The sequence below is a fragment of the Bufo bufo genome, chromosome 9 (genome assembly GCF_905171765.1).
Source record: "Bufo bufo chromosome 9, aBufBuf1.1, whole genome shotgun sequence".
NCBI classification, from domain to species: domain Eukaryota; kingdom Metazoa; phylum Chordata; class Amphibia; order Anura; family Bufonidae; genus Bufo; species Bufo bufo.
Genome location: NC_053397.1, coordinates 2,849,127 through 2,872,202, shown reverse-complemented (window position 1 = coordinate 2,872,202; position 23,076 = coordinate 2,849,127). Strand labels below are relative to the sequence as shown.

The 23,076-nt window shown below is 57.2% G+C and overlaps 1 protein-coding gene and 1 long non-coding RNA gene across 2 annotated transcripts; one reads left to right on the top strand and one right to left on the bottom strand.

Annotated features, from left to right (window-relative positions):
• The first annotated feature begins 5,054 nt into the window (after window positions 1-5,054).
• GMPPB (GDP-mannose pyrophosphorylase B) lies at window positions 5,055-22,964 on the top strand. The gene is made up of 10 exons (XM_040407098.1): window positions 5,055-5,360; window positions 7,668-7,801; window positions 7,882-7,962; window positions 8,037-8,085; window positions 16,112-16,254; window positions 17,037-17,195; window positions 18,235-18,313; window positions 18,383-18,510; window positions 20,516-20,698; window positions 22,554-22,964. The coding sequence occupies exons 2-10, from the start codon at window positions 7,673-7,675 to the stop codon at window positions 22,683-22,685; spliced, it is 1,083 nt and encodes a 360-aa protein (XP_040263032.1). The 5' UTR covers window positions 5,055-5,360; window positions 7,668-7,672; the 3' UTR covers window positions 22,686-22,964.
• Window positions 11,716-14,401, bottom strand: LOC120978768. Its single transcript, XR_005774186.1, has 5 exons — window positions 13,835-14,401; window positions 13,436-13,777; window positions 12,794-13,378; window positions 12,510-12,736; window positions 11,716-12,080 (listed from the first exon to the last, which is right to left on the bottom strand). It is a non-coding gene; the product is annotated as an uncharacterized LOC120978768 (long non-coding RNA).
• Window positions 22,965-23,076: the final 112 nt, after the last annotated feature.

The following is a 23,076-nucleotide window of genomic DNA, read 5'->3' as shown; positions in this document are numbered from 1 at the left end:
TAATGGGGGGCATTACTATTACTGGGGGGCACTAATGGGGGCATTACTATTACTGGGGGCACTAATGGGGGGCATTACTATTACTGGGGGCACTAATGGGGGCATTACTATTACTGGGGGCACTAATGGGGGCATTACTATTACTGGGGGCACTAATGGGGGGCATTACTATTACTGGGGGGCACTAATGGGGGGCATTACTATTACTGGGGGCACTAATGGGGGCATTACTATTACTGGGGGCACTAATGGGGGGCATTACTATTACTGGGGGGCACTAATGGGGGCATTACTATTACTGGGGGGCACTAATGGGGGGCATTACTATTACTGGGGGCACTAATGGGGGCATTACTATTACTGGGGGCACTAATGGGGGCATTACTATTACTGGGGGCACTAATGGGGGGCATTACTATTACTGGGGGGCACTAATGGGGGGCATTACTATTACTGGGGGCACTACTATTACTGGGGGCATTACAGGGGCCACTAATGGGGGCATTACTACACTGCTAAAAAAAATAAAGGGAACACTTAAACAGCACAATGTAACTCCAAGTCAATCGCACTTCTGTGACATCAAACTGTCCACTTAGGAAGCAACACTGAGTGACAATCAATTTCACATGGGACAGACAACAGGTGGAAATTATAGGCAATTAGCAAGACACCCCCAATAAAGGAGTGGTTCTGCAGGTGGTGACCACAGACCACTTCTCACAGTTCCTATGCTTCCCGGCTGATGTTTTGGTCACTTTTGAATGCTGGCGGTGCTTTCACTCTAGTGGTAGCATGATACGGAGTCTACAACCCACACAAGTGGCTCAGGTAGTGCAGCTTAGGCCTCTTTCACACTTGCGTTGTCCGGATCCGGCGTGTACTCCACTTGCCGGAATTACACTCCGGATCCGGAAAAACGCAAGTGTACTGAAAGCATTTGAAGACGGAACCGTCTTCCAAATGCGTTCAGTGTTACTATGGCAGCCAGGACGCTATTAAAGTCCTGGTTGCCATAGTAGTAGTGGGGAGCAGGGGAGCGGTATACTTACCGTCCGTGCGGCTCCCCGGGCGCTCCAGAATGACGTCAGAGCGCCCCATGCGCATGGATGACGTGATCCATGTGATCACATGATCCATGCGCTTGGGGCGCCCTGACGTCACTCTGGAGCGCCCGGGGAGCCGCACGGAAGGTAAGTATACTGCTCCCCCGCTCCCCACTACACTTACCATGGCTGTCAGGACTTTAGCATCCCGGCAGCCATGGTAACCACTCTGAAAAAGCTAAATGTCGGATGCGGCAATGCGCCGAAACGACGTTTAGCTTAAGGCCGGATCCGGATCAATGCCTTTCAATGGGCATTAATTCCGGATCCGGCCTTGCGGCAAGTGTTCCGGATTTTTGGCCGGAGCAAAAAGCGCAGCATGCTGCGGTATTTTCTCCCGCCAAAAAACGTTCCGTTCCGGAACTGAAGACATCCTGATGCATCCTGAACGGATTTCTCTCCATTCAGAATGCATTAGGATAATCCTGATCAGGATTCTTCCGGCATAGAGCCCCGACGACGGAACTCTATGCCGGAAGACAATAACGCAAGTGTGAAAGAGCCCTTATCCAGGATGGCGCATCAATGCGAGCTGTGGCAAGAAGGTTTGCTGTGTCTGTCAGCGTAGTGTCCAGAGCATGGAGGCGCTACCAGGAGACAGGCCAGTACATCAGGAGACGTGGAGGAGGCCGTAGGAGGGCAACAACCCAGCAGCAGGACCGCTACCTCCGCCTTTGTGCAAGGAGGAACAGGAGGAGCACTGCCAGAGCCCTGCAAAATGACCTCCAGCAGGCCACAAATGTGCATGTGTCTGCTCAAACGGGCAGAAACAGACTCCATGAGGGTGATATGAGGGCCCGACGTCCACAGGTGGGGGTTGTGCTTACAGCCCAACACCGTGCAGGACGTTTGGCATTTGCCAGAGAACACCAAGATTGGCAAATTCGCCACTGGCGCCCTGTGCTCTTCACAGATGAAAGCAGGTCCACACTGAGCACATGTGACAGACGTGACAGAGTCTGGAGACGCCGTGGAGAACGTTCTGCTGCCTGCAACATCCTCCAGCATGACCGGTTTGGCATTGGGTCAGTAATGGTGTGGGGTGGCATTTCTTTGGAGGGCCGCACAGCCCTCCATGTGCTCGCCAGAGGTAGCCTGACTGCCATTAGGTACCGAGATGAGATCCTCAGACCCCTTGTGAGACCATATGCTGGTGCGGTTGGCCCTGGGTTCCTCCTAATGCAAGACAATACTAGACCTCATGTGGCTGGAGTGTGCCAGCAGTTCCTGCAAGACGAAGGCATTGATGCTATGGACTGGCCCGCCCGTTCCCCAGACCTGAATCCAATTGAGCACATCTGGGACATCATGTCTCGCTCTATCCACCAACGTCACGTTGCACCACAGACTGTCCAGGAGTTGGCAGATGCTTTAGTCCAGGTCTGGGAGGAGATCCCTCAGGAGACCGTCCGCCACCTCATCAGGAGCATGCACAGGCGTTGTAGGGAGGTCCTACAGGCACGTGGAGGCCACACACACTACTGAGCCTCATTTTGACTTGTTTTAAGGACATTACATCAAAGTTGGATCAGCCTGTAGTGGGTTTTTCCACTTTAATTTTGAGTGTGACTCCAAATCCAGACCTCCATGGGTTAAAAAATTTGATTTCCGTTTTTTAATTTTTGTGTGATTTTGTTGTCAGCACATTCAGCTATGTAAAGAACAAAGGATTTCAGAAGAATATTTAATTAATTCAGATCTAGGATGTGTTATTTTTGTGTTCCCTTTATTTTTTTGAGCAGTGTATTACTGGGGGCACTAATGGGGGCATTACTATTACTGGGGGCACTAATGGGGGCATTACTATTACTGGGGGCACTAATGGGGGGCATTACTATTACTGGGGGGCACTAATGGGGGCATTACTATTACTGGGGGGCACTAATGGGGGGCATTACTATTACTGGGGGCACTAATGGGGGCATTACTATTACTGGGGGCACTAATGGGGGCATTACTATTACTGGGGGCACTAATGGGGGGCATTACTATTACTGGGGGGCACTAATGGGGGGCATTACTATTACTGGGGGCACTAATGGGGGCATTACTATTACTGGGGGCACTAATGGGGGGCATTACTATTACTGGGGGGCACTAATGGGGGCATTACTATTACTGGGGGGCACTAATGGGGGGCATTACTATTACTGGGGGCACTAATGGGGGCATTACTATTACTGGGGGCACTAATGGGGGCATTACTATTACTGGGGGCACTAATGGGGGGCATTACTATTACTGGGGGGCACTAATGGGGGGCATTACTATTACTGGGGGCACTAATGGGGGCATTACTATTACTGGGGGCACTAATGGGGGGCATTACTATTACTGGGGGCACTAATGGGGGGCATTACTATTACTGGGGGGCACTAATGGGGGCATTACTATTACTGGGGGGCACTAATGGGGGCATTACTATTACTGGGGGGCACTAATGGGGGGCATTACTATTACTGGGGGCACTAATGGGGGCATTACTATTACTGGGGGCACTAATGGGGGGCATTACTATTACTGGGGGCACTAATGGGGGCATTACTATTACTGGGGGCACTAATGGGGGCATTACTATTACTGGGGGCACTACTATTACTGGGGGCACTAATGGGGGGCATTACTATTACTGGGGGCACTAATGGGGGCATTACTATTACTGGGGGCACTAATGGGGGGCATTACTATTACTGGGGGCACTAATGGGGGGCATTACTATTACTGGGGGCACTAATGGGGGCATTACTATTACTGGGGGCACTAATGGGGGCATTACTATTACTGGGGGCACTAATGGGGGCATTACTATTACTGGGGGCACTAATGGAGGCATTACTATTACTGGGGGCACTAATGGGGGCATTACTATTCCTGGGGGCACTAATGGGGGCATTACTATTACTGGGGGCACTAATGGGGGCACTAATGGGGGGCATTACTATTACTGGGGTCACTAATGGGGACATTACTATTACTGGGGGCACTAATGGGGGCATTACTATTACTGGGGGCACTAATGGGGGCATTACTATTACTGGGGGCACTAATGGAGGCATTACTATTACTGGGGGCACTAATGGGGGCACTAATGGGGGGCATTACTATTACTGGGGTCACTAATGGGGACATTACTATTACTGGGGGCACTAATGGGGGCATTACTATTACTGGGGGCACTAATGGGGGCATTACTATTACTGGGGGCACTAATGGGGGCATTACTATTACTGGGGTCACTAACGGGGACATTACTATTACTGGGGGCATTACTATTACTGGGGGCACTAATGGGGGCATTACTATTACTGGGGGCACTATTGGGGGCATTACTATTACTGGGGGCACTAATAGAGGCATTACTATTACTGGGGGCACTATTGGGGGCATTACTATTACTGGGGGCACTAATGGGGGCATTACTATTCCTGGGGGCACTAATGGGGGCATTACTATTACTGGGGGCACTAATGGGGGCATTACTATTACTGGGGGGTATTTTCTGTTGGGAAAGGTGGCGCCCTGACAGCCCAGTATTGACACCGCTGTGCACCTTAGAGAAATAGCAGCATTGGCTCCGAGAAGAGTCACAACATAACCCCAAACCGCAAAGAACCCCAGAAAACGCAACTCCTATGGGGGAGGGGGAAGCGGCTCAGCATCACGTGACCTAAACTTCAACAAGCGCCCATAAGTTCTACCATTCCCGGACTACATCAACTGTGATTGGCTTAGATTAGTCATGTGACTCCACCTGCGGCACATCTGTCACTAAACCACGCCTTCTGTTAGTAACTTCCGCGTTGCTGGAAGCGTCTCCATGACAGCAAATCCCGGACCTCCTATTGGGCGCCTACTTATCCAATACCGTCATAGCAGTGCGTCACTCGCTGATTGGTGAATTGGCTTCTCTTATGGGAGGGGTTTTAACCTCGTGACCTGAAATCATCCAATAGAGAATGAGCTGGCATGAAGTTAGTTGTTGCCTGGGTAACTAAACAGTAGCTCGCGCCTTAGAGATCGGCCCCGGTGAGCGGAGCTGCAGTCGGGGTTCAGCCTCTGCGTCAAGCGGAAAGTTACAGCGGAGAACGGGGAGCGCGCTGAGTGCCTGTGCTGAGGGGGAGAGAGATTAGGGCGGAACCAGGAAGCGGAAGTGAAAGTGTGGCCCCGCCCTTAGCCGGTGACGTCAAAGGTTTGAATGGTTGCTGAGGTGGAAGTAGTCAAGTGACAGAAACTGGTAATTCCCGTAGAGCGCAGGTAAGTGTCCCCCCGATCATCTGTTACCTCCACAGATCCCCCCGATCATCTGTTACCTCCACAGATCCCCCCGATCATCTGTTACCTCCACAGATCCCCCCGATCATCTGTTACCTCCACAGATCCCCCCGATCATCTGTTATCTCCGCAGATCCCCCCGATCATCTGTTATCTCCGCAGATCCCCCCGATCATCTGTTACCTCCACAGATCCCCCCGATCATCTGTTATCTCCGCAGATCCCCCCCCGATCATCTGTTACCTCCGCAGATCCCCCCGATCATCTGTTATCTCCACAGATCCCCCCGATCATCTGTTATCTCCGCAGATCCCCCCGATCATCTGTTACCTCCGCAGATCCCCCCGATCATCTGTTACCTCCACAGATCCCCCCGATCATCTGTTATCTCCGCAGATCCCCCCGATCATCTGTTATCTCCGCAGATCCCCCCGATCATCTGTTATCTCCACAGATCCCCCCGATCATCTGTTATCTCCACAGATCCCCCCGATCATCTGTTATCTCCGCAGATCCCCCCGATCATCTGTTATCTCCACAGATCCCCCCGATCATCTGTTATCTCCGCAGATCCCCCCGATCATCTGTTATCTCCACAGATCCCCCCCGATCATCTGTTATCTCCACAGATCCCCCCGATCATCTGTTACCTCCACAGATCCCCCCGATCATCTGTTATCTCCGCAGATCCCCCCCCCCCGATCATCTGTTATCCCCACAGATCCCCCCGATCATCTGTTACCTCCACAGATCCCCCCCCCCGATCATCTGTTATCTCCGCAGATCCCCCCGATCATCTGTTATCTCCGCAGATCCCCCCGATCATCTGTTATCTCCGCAGATCCCCCCCCCGATCATCTGTTATCTCCGCAGATCCCCCCGATCATCTGTTATCTCCACAGATCCCCCCGATCATCTGTTATCTCCACAGATCCCCCCGATCATCTGTTATCCCCACAGATCCCCCCAGATCATCTGTTATCCCCACAGATCCCCCCAGATCATCTGTTATCTCCGCAGATCCCCCCGATCATCTGTTATCTCCGCAGATCCCCCCCCGATCATCTGTTATCTCCACAGATCCCCCCCGATCATCTGTTATCTCCGCAGATCCCCCCCCCCGATCATCTGTTATCTCCGCAGATCCCCCCGATCATCTGTTATCTCCGCAGATCCCCCCCCGATCATCTGTTATCTCCGCAGATCCCCCCCCCGATCATCTGTTATCTCCGCAGATCCCCCCCCGATCATCTGTTATCTCCGCAGATCCCCCCCCCGATCATCTGTTATCTCCGCAGACCCCCCCCCCCGATCATCTGTTATCTCCGCAGATCCCCCCCCCCGATCATCTGTTATCTCCGCAGATCCCCCCGATCATCTGTTATCTCCGCAGATCCCCCCGATCATCTGTTATCTCTGCAGATCCCCCCCCCGATCATCTGTTATCTCCACAGATCCCCCCCGATCATCTGTTATCTCCGCAGATCCCCCCCCCCGATCATCTGTTATCTCCGCAGATCCCCCCGATCATCTGTTATCTCCGCAGATCCCCCCCCCGATCATCTGTTATCTCCGCAGATCCCCCCCCCGATCATCTGTTATCTCCGCAGATCCCCCCCCGATCATCTGTTATCTCCGCAGACCCCCCCCGATCATCTGTTATCTCCGCAGATCCCCCCCCCCGATCATCTGTTATCTCCGCAGATCCCCCCCCCGATCATCTGTTATCTCCGCAGATCCCCCCCCGATCATCTGTTATCTCCGCAGACCCCCCCCCCGATCATCTGTTATCTCCGCAGATCCCCCCCCCCGATCATCTGTTATCTCCGCAGACCCCCCCCCCCGATCATCTGTTATCTCCGCAGATCCCCCCGATCATCTGTTATCTCCGCAGATCCCCCCGATCATCTGTTATCTCTGCAGATCCCCCCCCGATCATCTGTTATCTCCGCAGATCCCCCCCCCCGATCATCTGTTATCTCCGCAGATCCCCCCCCGATCATCTGTTATCTCCGCAGATCCCACCGATCATCTGTTATCTCCGCAGATCCCCCCCCCCCCCCCTCCCTTTCCAGTTCTCCGCTTCTGGATGTAATTCACTGACAGGAAGCAGAGGATAGGTGCCTCAGGTTTATTGTGAAGCTTTCAGCAGCGCACGCTCTTCCCCCGGTTCTTGCTCGTCTTCAGCTGAATCGGAAGGAAGAGGAGGAGCCACAGCCGGGATCGGGGGAAGGGTCTTGTGGCTCCGGGGGTCTCTGCTGATGTCACACGCCGTCTCATCTCTCACAGGGAACATGAAGGCCTTGATCCTGGTTGGCGGGTACGGAACGCGGCTGCGGCCCCTGACGCTCAGTGTCCCCAAACCCCTGGTGGATTTCTGCAATATGCCCATCCTGCTGCACCAGGTGGAGGCGCTGGTCAAGGTAAGCGGCGTCGCAGCGAGCGCAGAGCCGCTGATCTCCTGTACGCAGTGTAACGGCAGTGTCTCCTTTCCTCCGGGCAGGCAGGGGTTAATCACGTCATCCTGGCCGTCAGCTACATGTCAGACCTGCTGGAGAAGGAGATGAAGGAGCAGGAGAAGCGGGTGAGTCCTCGTCTTGTCTCAGCCGTCATGTCCGGCGCCGTCCGCCATCTTACCCTCCCTTTATTTCCCGGCAGCTGGGAATCCGCATCTCCATGTCACACGAGAAGGAGCCGCTGGGAACAGGTGAGCGAAGTGGGGGGACCTCTCAGTATCGGGGGGGCTGGTGACCTGGAATCATAGTCTGCAGGGTCCTAGGATCTGGGGTGATCTCTCAGTATCGGGGGGCTGGTGACCTGGAATCATAGTCTGCAGGGTCCTAGGATCTGGGGTGATCTCTCAGTATCGGGGGGCTGGTGACCTGGAATCATAGTCTGCAGGGTCCTAGGATCTGGGGTGACCTCTCAGTATCGGGGGGCTGGTGACCTGGAATCATAGTCTGCAGGGTCCTAGGATCTGGGGTGACCTCTCAGTATCGGGGGGCTGGTGACCTGGAATCATAGTCTGCAGGGTCCTAGGATCTGGGGTGACCTCTCAGTATCGGGGGTCTGGTGACCTGGAATCATAGTCTGCAGGGTCCTAGGATCTGGGGTGACCTCTCAGTATCGGGGGGCTGGTGACCTGGAATCATTGTCTGCAGGGTCCTAGGATCTGGGGTGACCTCTCAGTATCGGGGGGCTGGTGACCTGGAATCATAGTCTGCAGGGTCCTAGGATCTGGGGTGACCTCTCAGTATCGAGGGGCTGGTGACCTGGAATCATAGTCTGGAGGGTCCTAGGATCTGGGGTGACCTCTCAGTATCGGGGGGCTGGTGACCTGGAATCATAGTCTGGAGGGTCCTAGGATCTGGGGTGACCTCTCAGTATCGGGGGGCTGGTGACCTGGAATCATAGTCTGCAGGGTCCTAGGATCTGGGGTGACCTCTCAGTATCGGGGGGCTGGTGACCTGGAATCATAGTCTGCAGGGTCCTAGGATCTGGGGTGACCTCTCAGTATCGGGGGGCTGGTGACCTGGAATCATAGTCTGCAGGGTCCCAGGATCTGGGGTGACCTCTCAGTATCGGGGGGCTGGTGACCTGGAATCATAGTCTGCAGGGTCCTAGGATCTGGGGTGACCTCTCAGTATCGGGGGGCTGGTGACCTGGAATCATAGTCTGCAGGGTCCTAGGATCTGGGGTGACCTCTCAGTATCGGGGGGCTGGTGACCTGGAATCATAGTCTGCAGGGTCCTAGGATCTGGGGTGACCTCTCAGTATCGGGGGTCTGGTGACCTGGAATCATAGTCTGCAGGGTCCTAGGATCTGGGGTGACCTCTCAGTATCGGGGGGCTGGTGACCTGGAATCATTGTCTGCAGGGTCCTAGGATCTGGGGTGACCTCTCAGTATCGGGGGGCTGGTGACCTGGAATCATAGTCTGCAGGGTCCTAGGATCTGGGGTGACCTCTCAGTATCGAGGGGCTGGTGACCTGGAATCATAGTCTGGAGGGTCCTAGGATCTGGGGTGACCTCTCAGTATCGGGGGGCTGGTGACCTGGAATCATAGTCTGGAGGGTCCTAGGATCTGGGGTGACCTCTCAGTATCGGGGGGCTGGTGACCTGGAATCATAGTCTGCAGGGTCCTAGGATCTGGGGTGACCTCTCAGTATCGGGGGGCTGGTGACCTGGAATCATAGTCTGCAGGGTCCTAGGATCTGGGGTGACCTCTCAGTATCGGGGGGCTGGTGACCTGGAATCATAGTCTGCAGGGTCCCAGGATCTGGGGTGACCTCTCAGTATCGGGGGGCTGGTGACCTGGAATCATAGTCTGCAGGGTCCTAGGATCTGGGGTGACCTCTCAGTATCGGGGGGCTGGTGACCTGGAATCATAGTCTGCAGGGTCCTAGGATCTGGGGTGACCTCTCAGTATCGGGGGGCTGGTGACCTGGAATCATAGTCTGCAGGGTCCTAGGATCTGGGGTGACCTCTCAGTATCGGGGGGCTGGTGACCTGGAATCATAGTCTGCAGGATCTGGGGTGACCTCTCAGTATCGGGGGGCTGGTGAACTGGAATCATAGTCTGCAGGGTCCTAGGATCTGGGGTGACCTCTCAGTATCGGGGGGCTGGTGACCTGGAATCATAGTCTGCAGGATCTGGGGTGACCTCTCAGTATCGGGGGGCTGGTGACCTGGAATCATAGTCTGCAGGGTCCCAGGATCTGGGGTGACCTCTCAGTATCGGGGGGCTGGTGACCTGGAATCATAGTCTGCAGGATCTGCGGTGACCTCTCAGTATCGGGGGGCTGGTGACCTGGAATCATAGTCTGCAGGGTCCTAGGATCTGGGGTGACCTCTCAGTATCGGGGGGCTGGTGACCTGGAATCATAGTCTGCAGGGTCCTAGGATATGGGGTGACCTCTCAGTATCGGGGGGCTGGTGACCTGGAATCATAGTCTGGAGGGTCCTAGGATCTGGGGTGACCTCTCAGTATCGGGGGGCTGGTGACCTGGAATCATAGTCTGCAGGATCTGCGGTGACCTCTCAGTATCGGGGGGCTGGTGACCTGGAATCATAGTCTGCAGGGTCCTAGGATCTGGGGTGACCTCTCAGTATCGGGGGGCTGGTGACCTGGAATCATAGTCTGCAGGGTCCTAGGATCTGGGGTGACCTCTCAGTATCGGGGGGCTGGTGACCTGGAATCATAGTCTGCAGGGTCCTAGGATCTGGGGTGACCTCTCAGTATCGGGGGGCTGGTGACCTGGAATCATAGTCTGCAGGATCTGGGGTGACCTCTCAGTATCGGGGGGCTGGTGACCTGGAATCATAGTCTGCAGGGTCCCAGGATCTGGGGTGACCTCTCAGTATCGGGGGGCTGGTGACCTGGAATCATAGTCTGCAGGATCTGGGGTGACCTCTCAGTATCGGGGGGCTGGTGACCTGGAATCATAGTCTGCAGGGTCCCAGGATCTGGGGTGACCTCTCAGTATCGGGGGGCTGGTGACCTGGAATCATAGTCTGCAGGATCTGGGGTGACCTCTCAGTATCAGGGGGCTGGTGACCTGGAATCATAGTCTGCAGGGTCCTAGGATCTGGGGTGACCTCTCAGTATCGGGGGGCTGGTGACCTGGAATCATAGTCTGCAGGGTCCTAGGATCTGGGGTGACCTCTCAGTATCGGGGGGCTGGTGACCTGGAATCATAGTCTGCAGGGTCCCAGGATCTGGGGTGACCTCTCAGTATCGGGGGGCTGGTGACCTGGAATCATAGTCTGCAGGGTCCTAGGATCTGGGCTGACCTCTCAGTATCGGGGGGCTGGTGACCTGGAATCATAGTCTGCAGGGTCCTAGGATCTGGGGTGACCTCTCAGTATAGGGGGGCTGGTGACCTGGAATCATAGTCTGCAGGATCTGGGGTGACCTCTCAGTATCGGGGGGCTGGTGACCTGGAATCATAGTCTGCAGGGTCCCAGGATCTGGGGTGACCTCTCAGTATCGGGGGGCTGGTGACCTGGAATCATAGTCTGCAGGATCTGCGGTGACCTCTCAGTATCGGGGGGCTGGTGACCTGGAATCATAGTCTGCAGGGTCCTAGGATCTGGGGTGACCTCTCAGTATCGGGGGGCTGGTGACCTGGAATCATAGTCTGCAGGGTCCTAGGATCTGGGGTGATCTCTCAGTATCGGGGGGCTGGTGACCTGGAATCATAGTCTGCAGGGTCCTAGGATCTGGGGTGACCTCTCAGTATCGGGGGGCTGGTGACCTGGAATCATAGTCTGCAGGATCTGGGGTGACCTCTCAGTATCGGGGGGCTGGTGACCTGGAATCCTAGTCTGCAGGGTCCCAGGATCTGGGGTGACCTCTCAGTATCGGGGGGCTGGTGACCTGGAATCCTAGTCTGCAGGGTCCTAGGATCTGGGGTGACCTCTCAGTATCGGGGGGCTGGTGACCTGGAATCATAGTCTGCAGGGTCCTAGGATCTGGGGTGACCTCTCAGTATCGGGGGGCTGGTGACCTGGAATCATAGTCTGCAGGGTCCTAGGATCTGGGGTGACCTCTCAGTATCGGGGGGCTGGTGACCTGCAATCATAGTCTGCAGGGTCCTAGGATCTGGGGTGACCTCTCAGTATCGGGGGGCTGGTGACCTGGAATCATAGTCTGCAGGGTCCCAGGATCTGGGGTGACCTCTCAGTATCGGGGGGCTGGTGACCTGGAATCATAGTCTGCAGGATCTGCGGTGACCTCTCAGTATCGGGGGGCTGGTGACCTGGAATCATAGTCTGCAGGGTCCTAGGATCTGGGGTGACCTCTCAGTATCGGGGGGCTGGTGACCTGGAATCATAGTCTGCAGGGTCCTAGGATCTGGGGTGACCTCTCAGTATCGGGGGGCTGGTGACCTGGAATCATAGTCTGGAGGGTCCTAGGATCTGGGGTGACCTCTCAGTATCGGGGGGCTGGTGACCTGGAATCATAGTCTGCAGGATCTGCGGTGACCTCTCAGTATCGGGGGGCTGGTGACCTGGAATCAGTCTGCAGGGTCCTAGGATCTGGGGTGACCTCTCAGTATCGGGGGGCTGGTGACCTGGAATCATAGTCTGCAGGATCTGGGGTGACCTCTCAGTATCGGGGGGCTGGTGACCTGGAATCATAGTCTGCAGGGTCCCAGGATCTGGGGTGACCTCTCAGTATCGGGGGGCTGGTGACCTGGAATCATAGTCTGCAGGATCTGGGGTGACCTCTCAGTATCGGGGGGCTGGTGACCTGGAATCATAGTCTGCAGGGTCCTAGGATCTGGGGTGATCTCTCAGTATCGGGGGGCTGGTGACCTGGAATCATAGTCTGCAGGGTCCTAGGATCTGGGGTGACCTCTCAGTATCTGGGGGCTGGTGACCTGGAATCATAGTCTGCAGGATCTGGGGTGACCTCTCAGTATCGGGGGGCTGGTGACCTGGAATCATAGTCTGCAGGGTCCCAGGATCTGGGGTGACCTCTCAGTATCGGGGGGCTGGTGACCTGGAATCCTAGTCTGCAGGGTCCTAGGATCTGGGGTGACCTCTCAGTATCGGGGGGCTGGTGACCTGGAATCATAGTCTGCAGGGTCCTAGGATCTGGGGTGACCTCTCAGTATCGGGGGGCTGGTGACCTGGAATCATAGTCTGCAGGGTCCTAGGATCTGGGGTGACCTCTCAGTATCGGGGGGCTGGTGACCTGCAATCATAGTCTGCAGGGTCCTAGGATCTGGGGTGACCTCTCAGTATCGGGAGGCTGGTGACCTGGAATCATAGTCTGCAGGGTCCTAGGATCTGGGGTGACCTCTCAGTATCGGAGGGCTGGTGACCTGGAATCATAGTCTGCAGGGTCCTAGGATCTGGGGTGACCTCTCAGTATCGGGAGGCTGGTGACCTGGAATCATAGTCTGCAGGGTCCTAGGATCTGGGGTGACCTCTCAGTATCGGGGGGCTGGTGACCTGGAATCATAGTCTGCAGGGTCCTAGGATCTGGGGTGACCTCTCAGTATAGGGGGGCTGGTGACCTGGAATCATAGTCTGCAGGATCTGGGGTGACCTCTCAGTATCGGGGGGCTGGTGACCTGGAATCATAGTCTGCAGGGTCCCAGGATCTGGGGTGACCTCTCAGTATCGGGGGGCTGGTGACCTGGAATCATAGTCTGCAGGATCTGCGGTGACCTCTCAGTATCGGGGGGCTGGTGACCTGGAATCATAGTCTGCAGGGTCCTAGGATCTGGGGTGACCTCTCAGTATCGGGGGGCTGGTGACCTGGAATCATAGTCTGCAGGGTCCTAGGATCTGGGGTGATCTCTCAGTATCGGGGGGCTGGTGACCTGGAATCATAGTCTGCAGGGTCCTAGGATCTGGGGTGACCTCTCAGTATCGGGGGGCTGGTGACCTGGAATCATAGTCTGCAGGATCTGGGGTGACCTCTCAGTATCGGGGGGCTGGTGACCTGGAATCATAGTCTGCAGGGTCCCAGGATCTGGGGTGACCTCTCAGTATCAGGGGGCTGGTGACCTGGAATCCTAGTCTGCAGGGTCCTAGGATCTGGGGTGACCTCTCAGTATCGGGGGGCTGGTGACCTGGAATCATAGTCTGCAGGGTCCTAGGATCTGGGGTGACCTCTCAGTATCGGGGGGCTGGTGACCTGGAATCATAGTCTGCAGGGTCCTAGGATCTGGGGTGACCTCTCAGTATCGGGGGGCTGGTGACCTGCAATCATAGTCTGCAGGGTCCTAGGATCTGGGGTGACCTCTCAGTATCGGGAGGCTGGTGACCTGGAATCATAGTCTGCAGGGTCCTAGGATCTGGGGTGACCTCTCAGTATCGGGGGGCTGGTGACCTGGAATCATAGTCTGCAGGGTCCTAGGATCTGGGGTGACCTCTCAGTATCGGGAGGCTGGTGACCTGGAATCATAGTCTGCAGGGTCCTAGGATCTGGGGTGACCTCTCAGTATCGGGGGGCTGGTGACCTGCAATCATAGTCTGCAGGGTCCTAGGATCTGGGGTGAACTCTCAGTATCGGGGGGCTGGTGACCTGGAATCATAGTCTGCAGGGTCCTAGGATCTGGGGTGACCTCTCAGTATCGGGGGGCTGGTGACCTGGATTCATAGTCTGCAGGGTCCTAGGATCTGGGGTGACCTCTCAGTATCGGGGGGCTGGTGACCTGGAATCATAGTCTGCAGGGTCCCAGGATCTGGGGTGACCTCTCAGTATCGGGGGGCTGGTGACCTGGAATCATAGTCTGCAGGGTCCTAGGATCTGGGGTGACCTCTCAGTATCGGGGGGCTGGTGACCTGGAATCATAGTCTGCAGGGTCCTAGGATCTGGGGTGACCTCTCAGTATCGGGGGGGCTGGTGACCTGGAATCATAGTCTGCAGGATCTGGGGTGACCTCTCAGTATCGGGGGGCTGGTGACCTGGAATCATAGTCTGCAGGGTCCCAGGATCTGGGGTGACCTCTCAGTATCGGGGGGCTGGTGACCTGGAATCATAGTCTGCAGGATCTGCGGTGACCTCTCAGTATCGGGGGGCTGGTGACCTGGAATCATAGTCTGCAGGGTCCTAGGATCTGGGGTGACCTCTCAGTATCGGGGGGCTGGTGACCTGGAATAATAGTCTGCAGGGTCCTAGGATCTGGGGTGATCTCTCAGTATCGGGGGGCTGGTGACCTGGAATTATAGTCTGCAGGGTCCTAGGATCTGGGGTGACCTCTCAGTATCGGGGGGCTGGTGACCTGGAATCATAGTCTGCAGGATCTGGGGTGACCTCTCAGTATCGGGGGGCTGGTGACCTGGAATCATAGTCTGCAGGGTCCTAGGATCTGGGGTGACCTCTCAGTATCGGGGGGCTGGTGACCTGGAATCATAGTCTGCAGGGTCCTAGGATCTGGGGTGACCTCTCAGTATCGGGAGGCTGGTGACCTGGAATCATAGTCTGCAGGGTCCTAGGATCTGGGGTGACCTCTCAGTATCGGGGGGCTGGTGACCTGGAATCATAGTCTGCAGGGTCCTAGGATCTGGGGTGAACTCTCAGTATCGGGGGGCTGGTGACCTGGAATCATAGTCTGCAGGGTCCTAGGATCTGGGGTGACCTCTCAGTATCGGGGGGCTGGTGACCTGGAATCATAGTCTGGAGGGTCCTAGGATCTGGGGTGACCTCTCAGTATCGGGGGGCTGGTGACCTGGAATCATAGTCTGCAGGGTCCTAGGATCTGGGGTGACCTCTCAGTATCGGGGGGCTAGTGACCTGGAATCATAGTCTGCAGGGTCCTAGGATCTGGGGTGACCTCTCAGTATCAGGAGGCTGGTGACCTGGAATCATAGTCTGCAGGGTCCTAGGATCTGGGGTGACCTCTCAGTATCGGGGGGCTGGTGACCTGGAATCATAGTCTGGAGGGTCCTAGGATCTGGGGTGACCTCTCAGTATCGGGGGGCTGGTGACCTGGAATCATAGTCTGGAGGGTCCTAGGATCTGGGGTGACCTCTCAGTATCGGGGGGCTGGTGACCTGGAATCATAGTCTGCAGGGTCCTAGGATCTGGGGTGACCTCTCAGTATCGGGGGGCTGGTGACCTGGAATCATAGTCTGCAGGGTCCTAGGATCTGGGGTGACCTCTCAGTATCGGGGGGCTGGTGACCTGGAATCATAGTCTGCAGGGTCCTAGGATCTGGGGTGACCTCTCAGTATCAGGGGGGCTGTAATCGTGCTCTTTATGCCCCCTCCCCAGCGGGCCCCTTGGCTCTGGCCCGGCAGCTGCTGACTGAGAATTCGGAGCCGTTCTTTGTACTGAACAGCGACGTCATCTGCGACTTTCCCTTCGAGGACATGGTCCGCTTCCACCGGCACCACGGCAAGGAGGGCACCATCGTGGTGAGTGAACGGGGGGCACAGAGCTAATGGGCAAATCTCTGTACAGAAGAGGATGATGGTGGATTATGGGGGGGGCTGAGGGTAACTATTATATTATACCTGGGATTATGGGGGGATACTATTATATTATACCTGGGATTATAGGGGGGAGGGGGGCTGAGGGATACTGTTATATTATACCTGGGATTATGGGGGTGGGGGGTCTGAGGGATACTGTTATATTATACCTGGGATTATGGGGGGGGGGCTGAGGGATACTATTATATTATACCTGGGATTATGGGGGGGGCTTGGGGATACTATTATATTATACCTGGGATTATGGGGGGGGAGGCTGGGGGATACTATTATATTATACCTGGGATTATGGGGGGGGGGGGGGCTTGGGGATACTATTATATTATACCTGGGATTATAGGGGGGGGCTGAGGGATACTAATATATTATAGCTGGGATTATGGGGGGGGGGGGGGCTGGGGGATACTATTATATTATACCTGGGATTATGGGGGGACGGGGGCTGAGGGATACTGTCATATTATACCTGGGATTATGGGGGTCGGGCTGAGGGATATTGTTATATTATACCTGGGATTATAGGGGGGGGGGGCTGAGGAATATTGTTATATTATACCTGGGATTATAGGGGGGCTGAGGGATACTGTTATATTATACCTGGGATTATGGGGGGGGTTGAGGGATACTGTTATATTATACCTGGGATTATTAGGTTGTCATTCAGCAGTTGTACAGATTATTCTAATGATCTAATCCCTCTGCAGGTCACTAAGGTGGAGGAGCCCTCTAAGTACGGGGTGGTCGTGTACGACGCGGAGGACGGTCAGATCCAGCGCTTTGTGGAGAAGCCTCAAGTGTTTGTGTCCAACAAGATTAACTCCGGATTATACATCTTCTGCCCGTCAGTGCTGGAGCGGATCCAGGTCTCGTTATGTACTACACGGGGGGCTTACATCATTGGGGTCTTGAGACTTGGACTCTGCGGTTTGGGGGGTGCAGTTTTGTCGGTGATGGTTGGTGTTCCCACCTCACATGCTACGATCGGGTATGTTGGGGCGCGGTGCGGCCAGTTCCCGGGGTATGTTGGGGCGCGGGGTGCGGCCAGTTCCCGGGGTATGTTGGGGCGCGGGGTGCGGCCAGTTCCCGGGGTATGTTGGGGCGCGGGGTGCGGCCAGTTCCCGGGGTGCGGCCAGTTCCCGGGGTATGTTGGGGCGCGGGGTGCGGCCAGTTTCCGGGGTATGTTGGGGCGCGCGGTGCGGCCAGTTTCCGGGGTATGTTGGGGCGCGCGGTGCGGCCAGTTTCCGGGGTATGTTGGGGCGCGCGGTGCGGCCAGTTCCCGGGGTATGTTGGGGCGCGCGGTGCGGCCAGTTCCCGGGGTATGTTGGGGCGCGCGGTGCGGCCAGTTCCCGGGGTATGTTGGGGCGCGGGGTGCGGCCAGTTCCCGAGGTATGTTGGGGCGCGCGGTGCGGCCAGTTCCCCGGGTATGTTGGGGCGCGCGGTGCGGCCAGTTCCCCGGGTATGTTGGGGCGCGCGGTGCGGCCAGTTCCCGGGGTATGTTGGGGCGCGCGGTGCGGCCAGTTCCCGGGGTATGTTGGGGCGCGCGGTGCGGCCAGTTCCTGGGGTATGTTGGGGCGCGCGGTGCGGCCAGTTCCCGGGGTATGTTGGGGCGCGCGGTGCGGCCAGTTCCCGGGGTATGTTGGGGCGCGCGGTGCGGCCAGTTCCCGGGGTATGTTGGGGCGCGCGGTGCGGCCAGTTCCCGGGGTATGTTGGGGCGCGCGGTGCGGCCAGTTCCCGGGGTATGTTGGGGCGCGCGGTGCGGCCAGTTCCCGGGGTATGTTGGGGCGCGGTGCGGCCAGTTCCCGGGGTATGTTGGGGCGCGCGGTGCGGCCAGTTCCCGGGGTATGTTGGGGCGCGCGGTGCGGTCACTCGCTGCTGAGTCTCCTCCTCTTCTTCTCTTTACAGTTGCGTCCAACCTCGATAGAGAAGGAGATCTTCCCGGCGATGGCGCTAGGGGGGCAGTTATTCGCCATGGAGCTGCAGGGTGAGGATGGTTCTCGATGTTGGTGATGTGCCCATCCCCCGCTGCCCCCTCATGTCTTCTGTCTCTCAGGGTTCTGGATGGACATCGGGCAGCCCAAGGACTTCCTGACCGGGATGTGCCTGTACCTGCAGTCACTGAAGCAGAAGCATCCGGAGAAGCTGCATTCCGGAGCCGGCTTCGCTGGGAATGTGCTGGTGGTGAGTGGTGATGGCCGGGGGGTGCGGTCCACATGTACTCGCGGTGCGGGACGCTCCGGGGGTACTGGTTACAGGGTACTCGCGGTGCGGGACGCTTCAGGGGTACTGGCTCCAGGGTACTCGCGGTGCAGGACGCTCCGGGGGTACTGGCTCCAGGGTACTCGCGGTGCAGGACGCTCCGGGGGTACTGGCTCCAGGGTACTCGCGGTGCAGGACGCTCCGGGGGTACTGGCTCCAGGGTACTCGCGGTGCAGGACGCTCCGGGGGTACTGGTTCCAGGGTACTCGCGGTGCAGGACGCTCCGGGGGTACTGGCTCCAGGGTACTCGCGGTGCAGGACGCTCCGGGGGTACTGGCTCCAGGGTACTCGCGGTGCAGGACGCTCCGGGGGTACTGGTTCCAGGGTACTCGCGGTGCAGGACGCTCCGGGGGTACTGGCTCCAGGGTACTCGCGGTGCAGGACGCTCCGGGGGTACTGGTTCCAGTGTACAAACTAGAAATTGGCGTGGTATTAAAAAGCAGGAAGTGCTCAACCCCATATGCAGTGCTGCATCTATACGGGGGGGGGGGGCAGATCCTGCACTGGTGGTCCGCTGCTAATGGCGATCCCCAGACTGGCGGATATAGATATGGATTTTTTTCCATCCACAGGCAGCACTGGGGCACATGTGAGGCCCGGGCTAGATCCGCCAGTCCTGGGTGCGGCTCGGAGCTCTGCCTCCTCCCATTGTAAGCATGGTCACATACTGGGAGTCGGACCTCACGCTCCTGTAATTCGCCCACTGGCCCCTGGTATTGCCCATACGGCTCAGGTAGGTGAGCGTTAGGTCCTGAGCTACTTGAGAAGCCTTGGCGCGGTGCTGGGGCTCAGACCTGTCCTCCAGGCAGGATATGTTGGCTGATCTCTTCATTTTACACCAGTACGAGGCTTAGTAAGACCGCAGAGCGCACCTGCCTGTGTTTATGTTATATTATTGCTACTGGTTCCAGTGTACTCGCGGTGCAGGAGGCTCCTGTGGTACTGGTTCCAGTGTACTCGCAGTGCGGGAGGCTCCTGTGGTACTGGTTCCAGTGTACTCGCAGTGCGGGAGGCTCCTGTGGTACTGGTTCCAGTGTACTCGCAGTGCGGGAGGCTCCTGTGGTACTGGTTCCAGTGTACTCGCAGTGCGGGAGGCTCCTGTGGTACTGGTTCCAGTGTACTCGCGGTGCTGGAGGCTCCTGTGGTACTGGTTCCAGTGTACTCGCAGTGCGGGAGGCTCCTGTGGTACTGGTTCCAGTGTACTCGCGGTGCTGGAGGCTCCTGTGGTACTGGTTCCAGTGTACTCGCGGTGCTGGAGGCTCCTGTGGTACTGGTTCCAGTGTACTCGCGGTGCTGGAGGCTCCTGTGGTACTGGTTCCAGTGTACTCGCGGTGCTGGAGGCTCCTGTGGTACTGGTTCCAGTGTACTCGCGGTGCTGGAGGCTCCTGTGGTACTGGTTCCAGTGTACTCGCAGTGCGGGAGGCTCCTGTGGTACTGGTTCCAGTGTACTCGCAGTGCGGGAGGCTCCTGTGGTACTGGTTCCAGTGTACTCGCAGTGCGGGAGGCTCCTGTGGTACTGGTTCCAGTGTACTCGCAGTGCGGGAGGCTCCTGTGGTACTGGTTCCAGTGTACTCACGGTGCGGGAGGCTCCTGTGGTACTGGTTCCAGTGTACTCGCAGTGCGGGAGGCTCCTGTGGTACTGGTTCCAGTGTACTCGCGGTGCCGGAGGCTCCTGTGGTACTGGTTCCAGTGTACTCGCAGTGCGGGAGGCTCCTGTGGTACTGGTTCCAGTGTACTCGCAGTGCGGGAGGCTCCTGTGGTACTGGTTCCAGTGTACTCGCGGTGCCGGAGGCTCCTGTGGTACTGGTTCCAGTGTACTCGCAGTGCGGGAGGCTCCTGTGGTACTGGTTCCAGTGTACTCGCGGTGCGGGAGGCTCCTGTGGTACTGGTTCCAGTGCGTTCTCCATTTCTCGCTGTTTTCTTTTAGGATCCCTCTGCTAAGATTGGAGATAACTGCTGCATTGGCCCCAACGTGATTATTGGCCCCGGCGTGACGGTGGAGGACGGGGTGCGGATAAAGCGATGCACAGTTATGAAGGGCTCCCGGATCCGCTCCCATTCCTGGCTGGAATCCTCTATTGTCGGCTGGAGTTCAACTGTTGGACAGTGGGTGAGGGGCAAGTCCTAGTATAACCCTCATCACCTGGGCTTCCTGCCACCGTCAGACTACTGCCGCACTGACGGAAGAACCCCGTCCTCAGACTAATGCCGCACTGACGGAAGAACCCCGTCCTCAGACTACTGCCGCACTGACGGAAGAACCCCGTCCTCAGACTAATGCCGCACTGACGGAAGAACCCCGTCCCCCAGACTAATGCCGCACTGACGGAAGAACCCCGTCCCCCAGACTACTGCCGCACTGACGGAAGAACCCCGTCCTCAGACTACTGCCGCACTGACGGAAGAACCCCGTCCCCCAGACTAATGCCGCACTGACGGAAGAACCCCGTCCCCCAGACTACTGCCGCACTGACGGAAGAACCCCGTCCCCCAGACTACTGCCGCACTGACGGAAGAACCCCGTCCTCAGACTAATGCCGCACTGACGGAAGAACCCCGTCCTCAGACTAATGCCGCACTGACGGAAGAACCCCGTCCTCAGACTAATGCCGCACTGACGGAAGAACCCCGTCCCCCAGACTAATGCCGCACTGACGGAAGAACCCCCCGTCCTCAGACTAATGCCGCACTGACGGAAGAACCCCCCGTCCTCAGACTAATGCCGCACTGACGGAAGAACCCCGTCCACCAGACTAATGCCGCACTGACAGAAGAACCCCGTCCCCCAGACTACTGCCGCACTGACGGAAGAACCCCGTCCTCAGACTAATGCCGCACTGACGGAAGAACCCCGTCCCCCAGACTAATGCCGCACTGACGGAAGAACCCCGTCCCCCAGGCTAATGCCGCACTGACGGAAGAACCCCCCGTCCCCCAGACTAATGCCGCACTGACGGAAGAACCCCGCCCCCCAGACTAATGCCACACTGACAGAAGAACCCCGTCCTCAGACTAATGCCGCACTGACGGAAGAACCCCCCGTCCCCCAGACTAATGCCGCACTGACGGAAGAACCCCGTCCCCCAGGCTAATGCCGCACTGACGGAAGAACCCCCCGTCCCCCAGACTAATGCCGCACTGACGGAAGAACCCCGTCCCCCAGACTAATGCCACACTGACAGAAGAACCCCGTCCTCAGACTAATGCCGCACTGACGGAAGAACCCCGTCCCCCAGACTAATGCCGCACTGACGGAAGAACCCCGTCCCCCAGACTAATGCCGCACTGACGGAAGAACCCCCCGTCCCCCAGACTAATGCCACACTGACGGAAGAACCCCGTCCCCCAGACTAATGCCGCACTGACGGAAGAACCCCGTCCCCCAGACTAATGCCGCACTGACGGAAGAACCCCGTCCCCCAGACTAATGCCGCACTTACGGAAGAACCCCCCGTCCCCCAGACTAATGCCGCACTTACGGAAGAACCCCCCGTCCCCCAGACTAATGCCGCACTGACGGAAGAACCCCGTCCCCCAGGCTAATGCCGCACTGACGGAAGAACCCCGTCCCCCAGGCTAATGCCGCACTGACGGAAGAACCCCGTCCCCCAGGCTAATGCCGCACTGACGGAAGAACCCCGTCCCCCAGACTAATGCCGCACTGACGGAAGAACCCCGTCCCCCAGACTAATGCCGCACTGACAGAGGAACCCCGTCCCCCAGACTAATGCCGCACTGACCGGTCCTTTCCTGCCCCATACAGCGCCCACTGGATTATTGGGGGAGGGGTGGTGTGCTGAGTGGAAGGACCTGGCACAGCAGAGCGGTGTGTGTCTGGAGACATTCAGGAACTGCTGGTTTAGGGAGGTTGCTGTGAACACGTTACATGGGGCCCCTATATATAAAGCGCTTACACACAGCAGAGGTTTTGTTGCAGTGTATGACACTGTTCTTTCTGCCCCCAGGTGCGGATCGAGAACGTGACGGTGTTGGGCGAAGACGTCATTGTAAACGATGAGCTTTACCTCAATGGAGCCAACGTGTTACCCCACAAGTGCATCTCCGAGTCGGTGCCGGAGCCCCGGATCATCATGTAGGGGGGGTGCCGGGACAATAGACTGTGGCCCCCGCACTGCCGGCAGGAGCGCTGCTCTGGTGCCTTCTCCAAAAGCTGAGGACATGAGGATCGGGACGGCGCCTGCGCTGCTGTGATTGGACTCATCCTCTGTACAGTGGAGGTGGGGGAGGGGAAGATGTACAGACCAGGAAGCTCCCGCCCCAGCCTTGCATGGGTTAATCACACTGCTGCCACCTGGGCGAGGAGCCACGCTGGTGCTGACTTTCTAGTGGGAATTTACTTATAAAGACTTTTTTTTCATGGCGTCTCCGCTTATTTATCGTTCGCCTTCCAACGGTGCTGGGAGGTTAAAGGTCGTGACCCCACCCCTTACTTACAGGGACTGCAGGTGTCGCTGCTGAAGCCGTGGC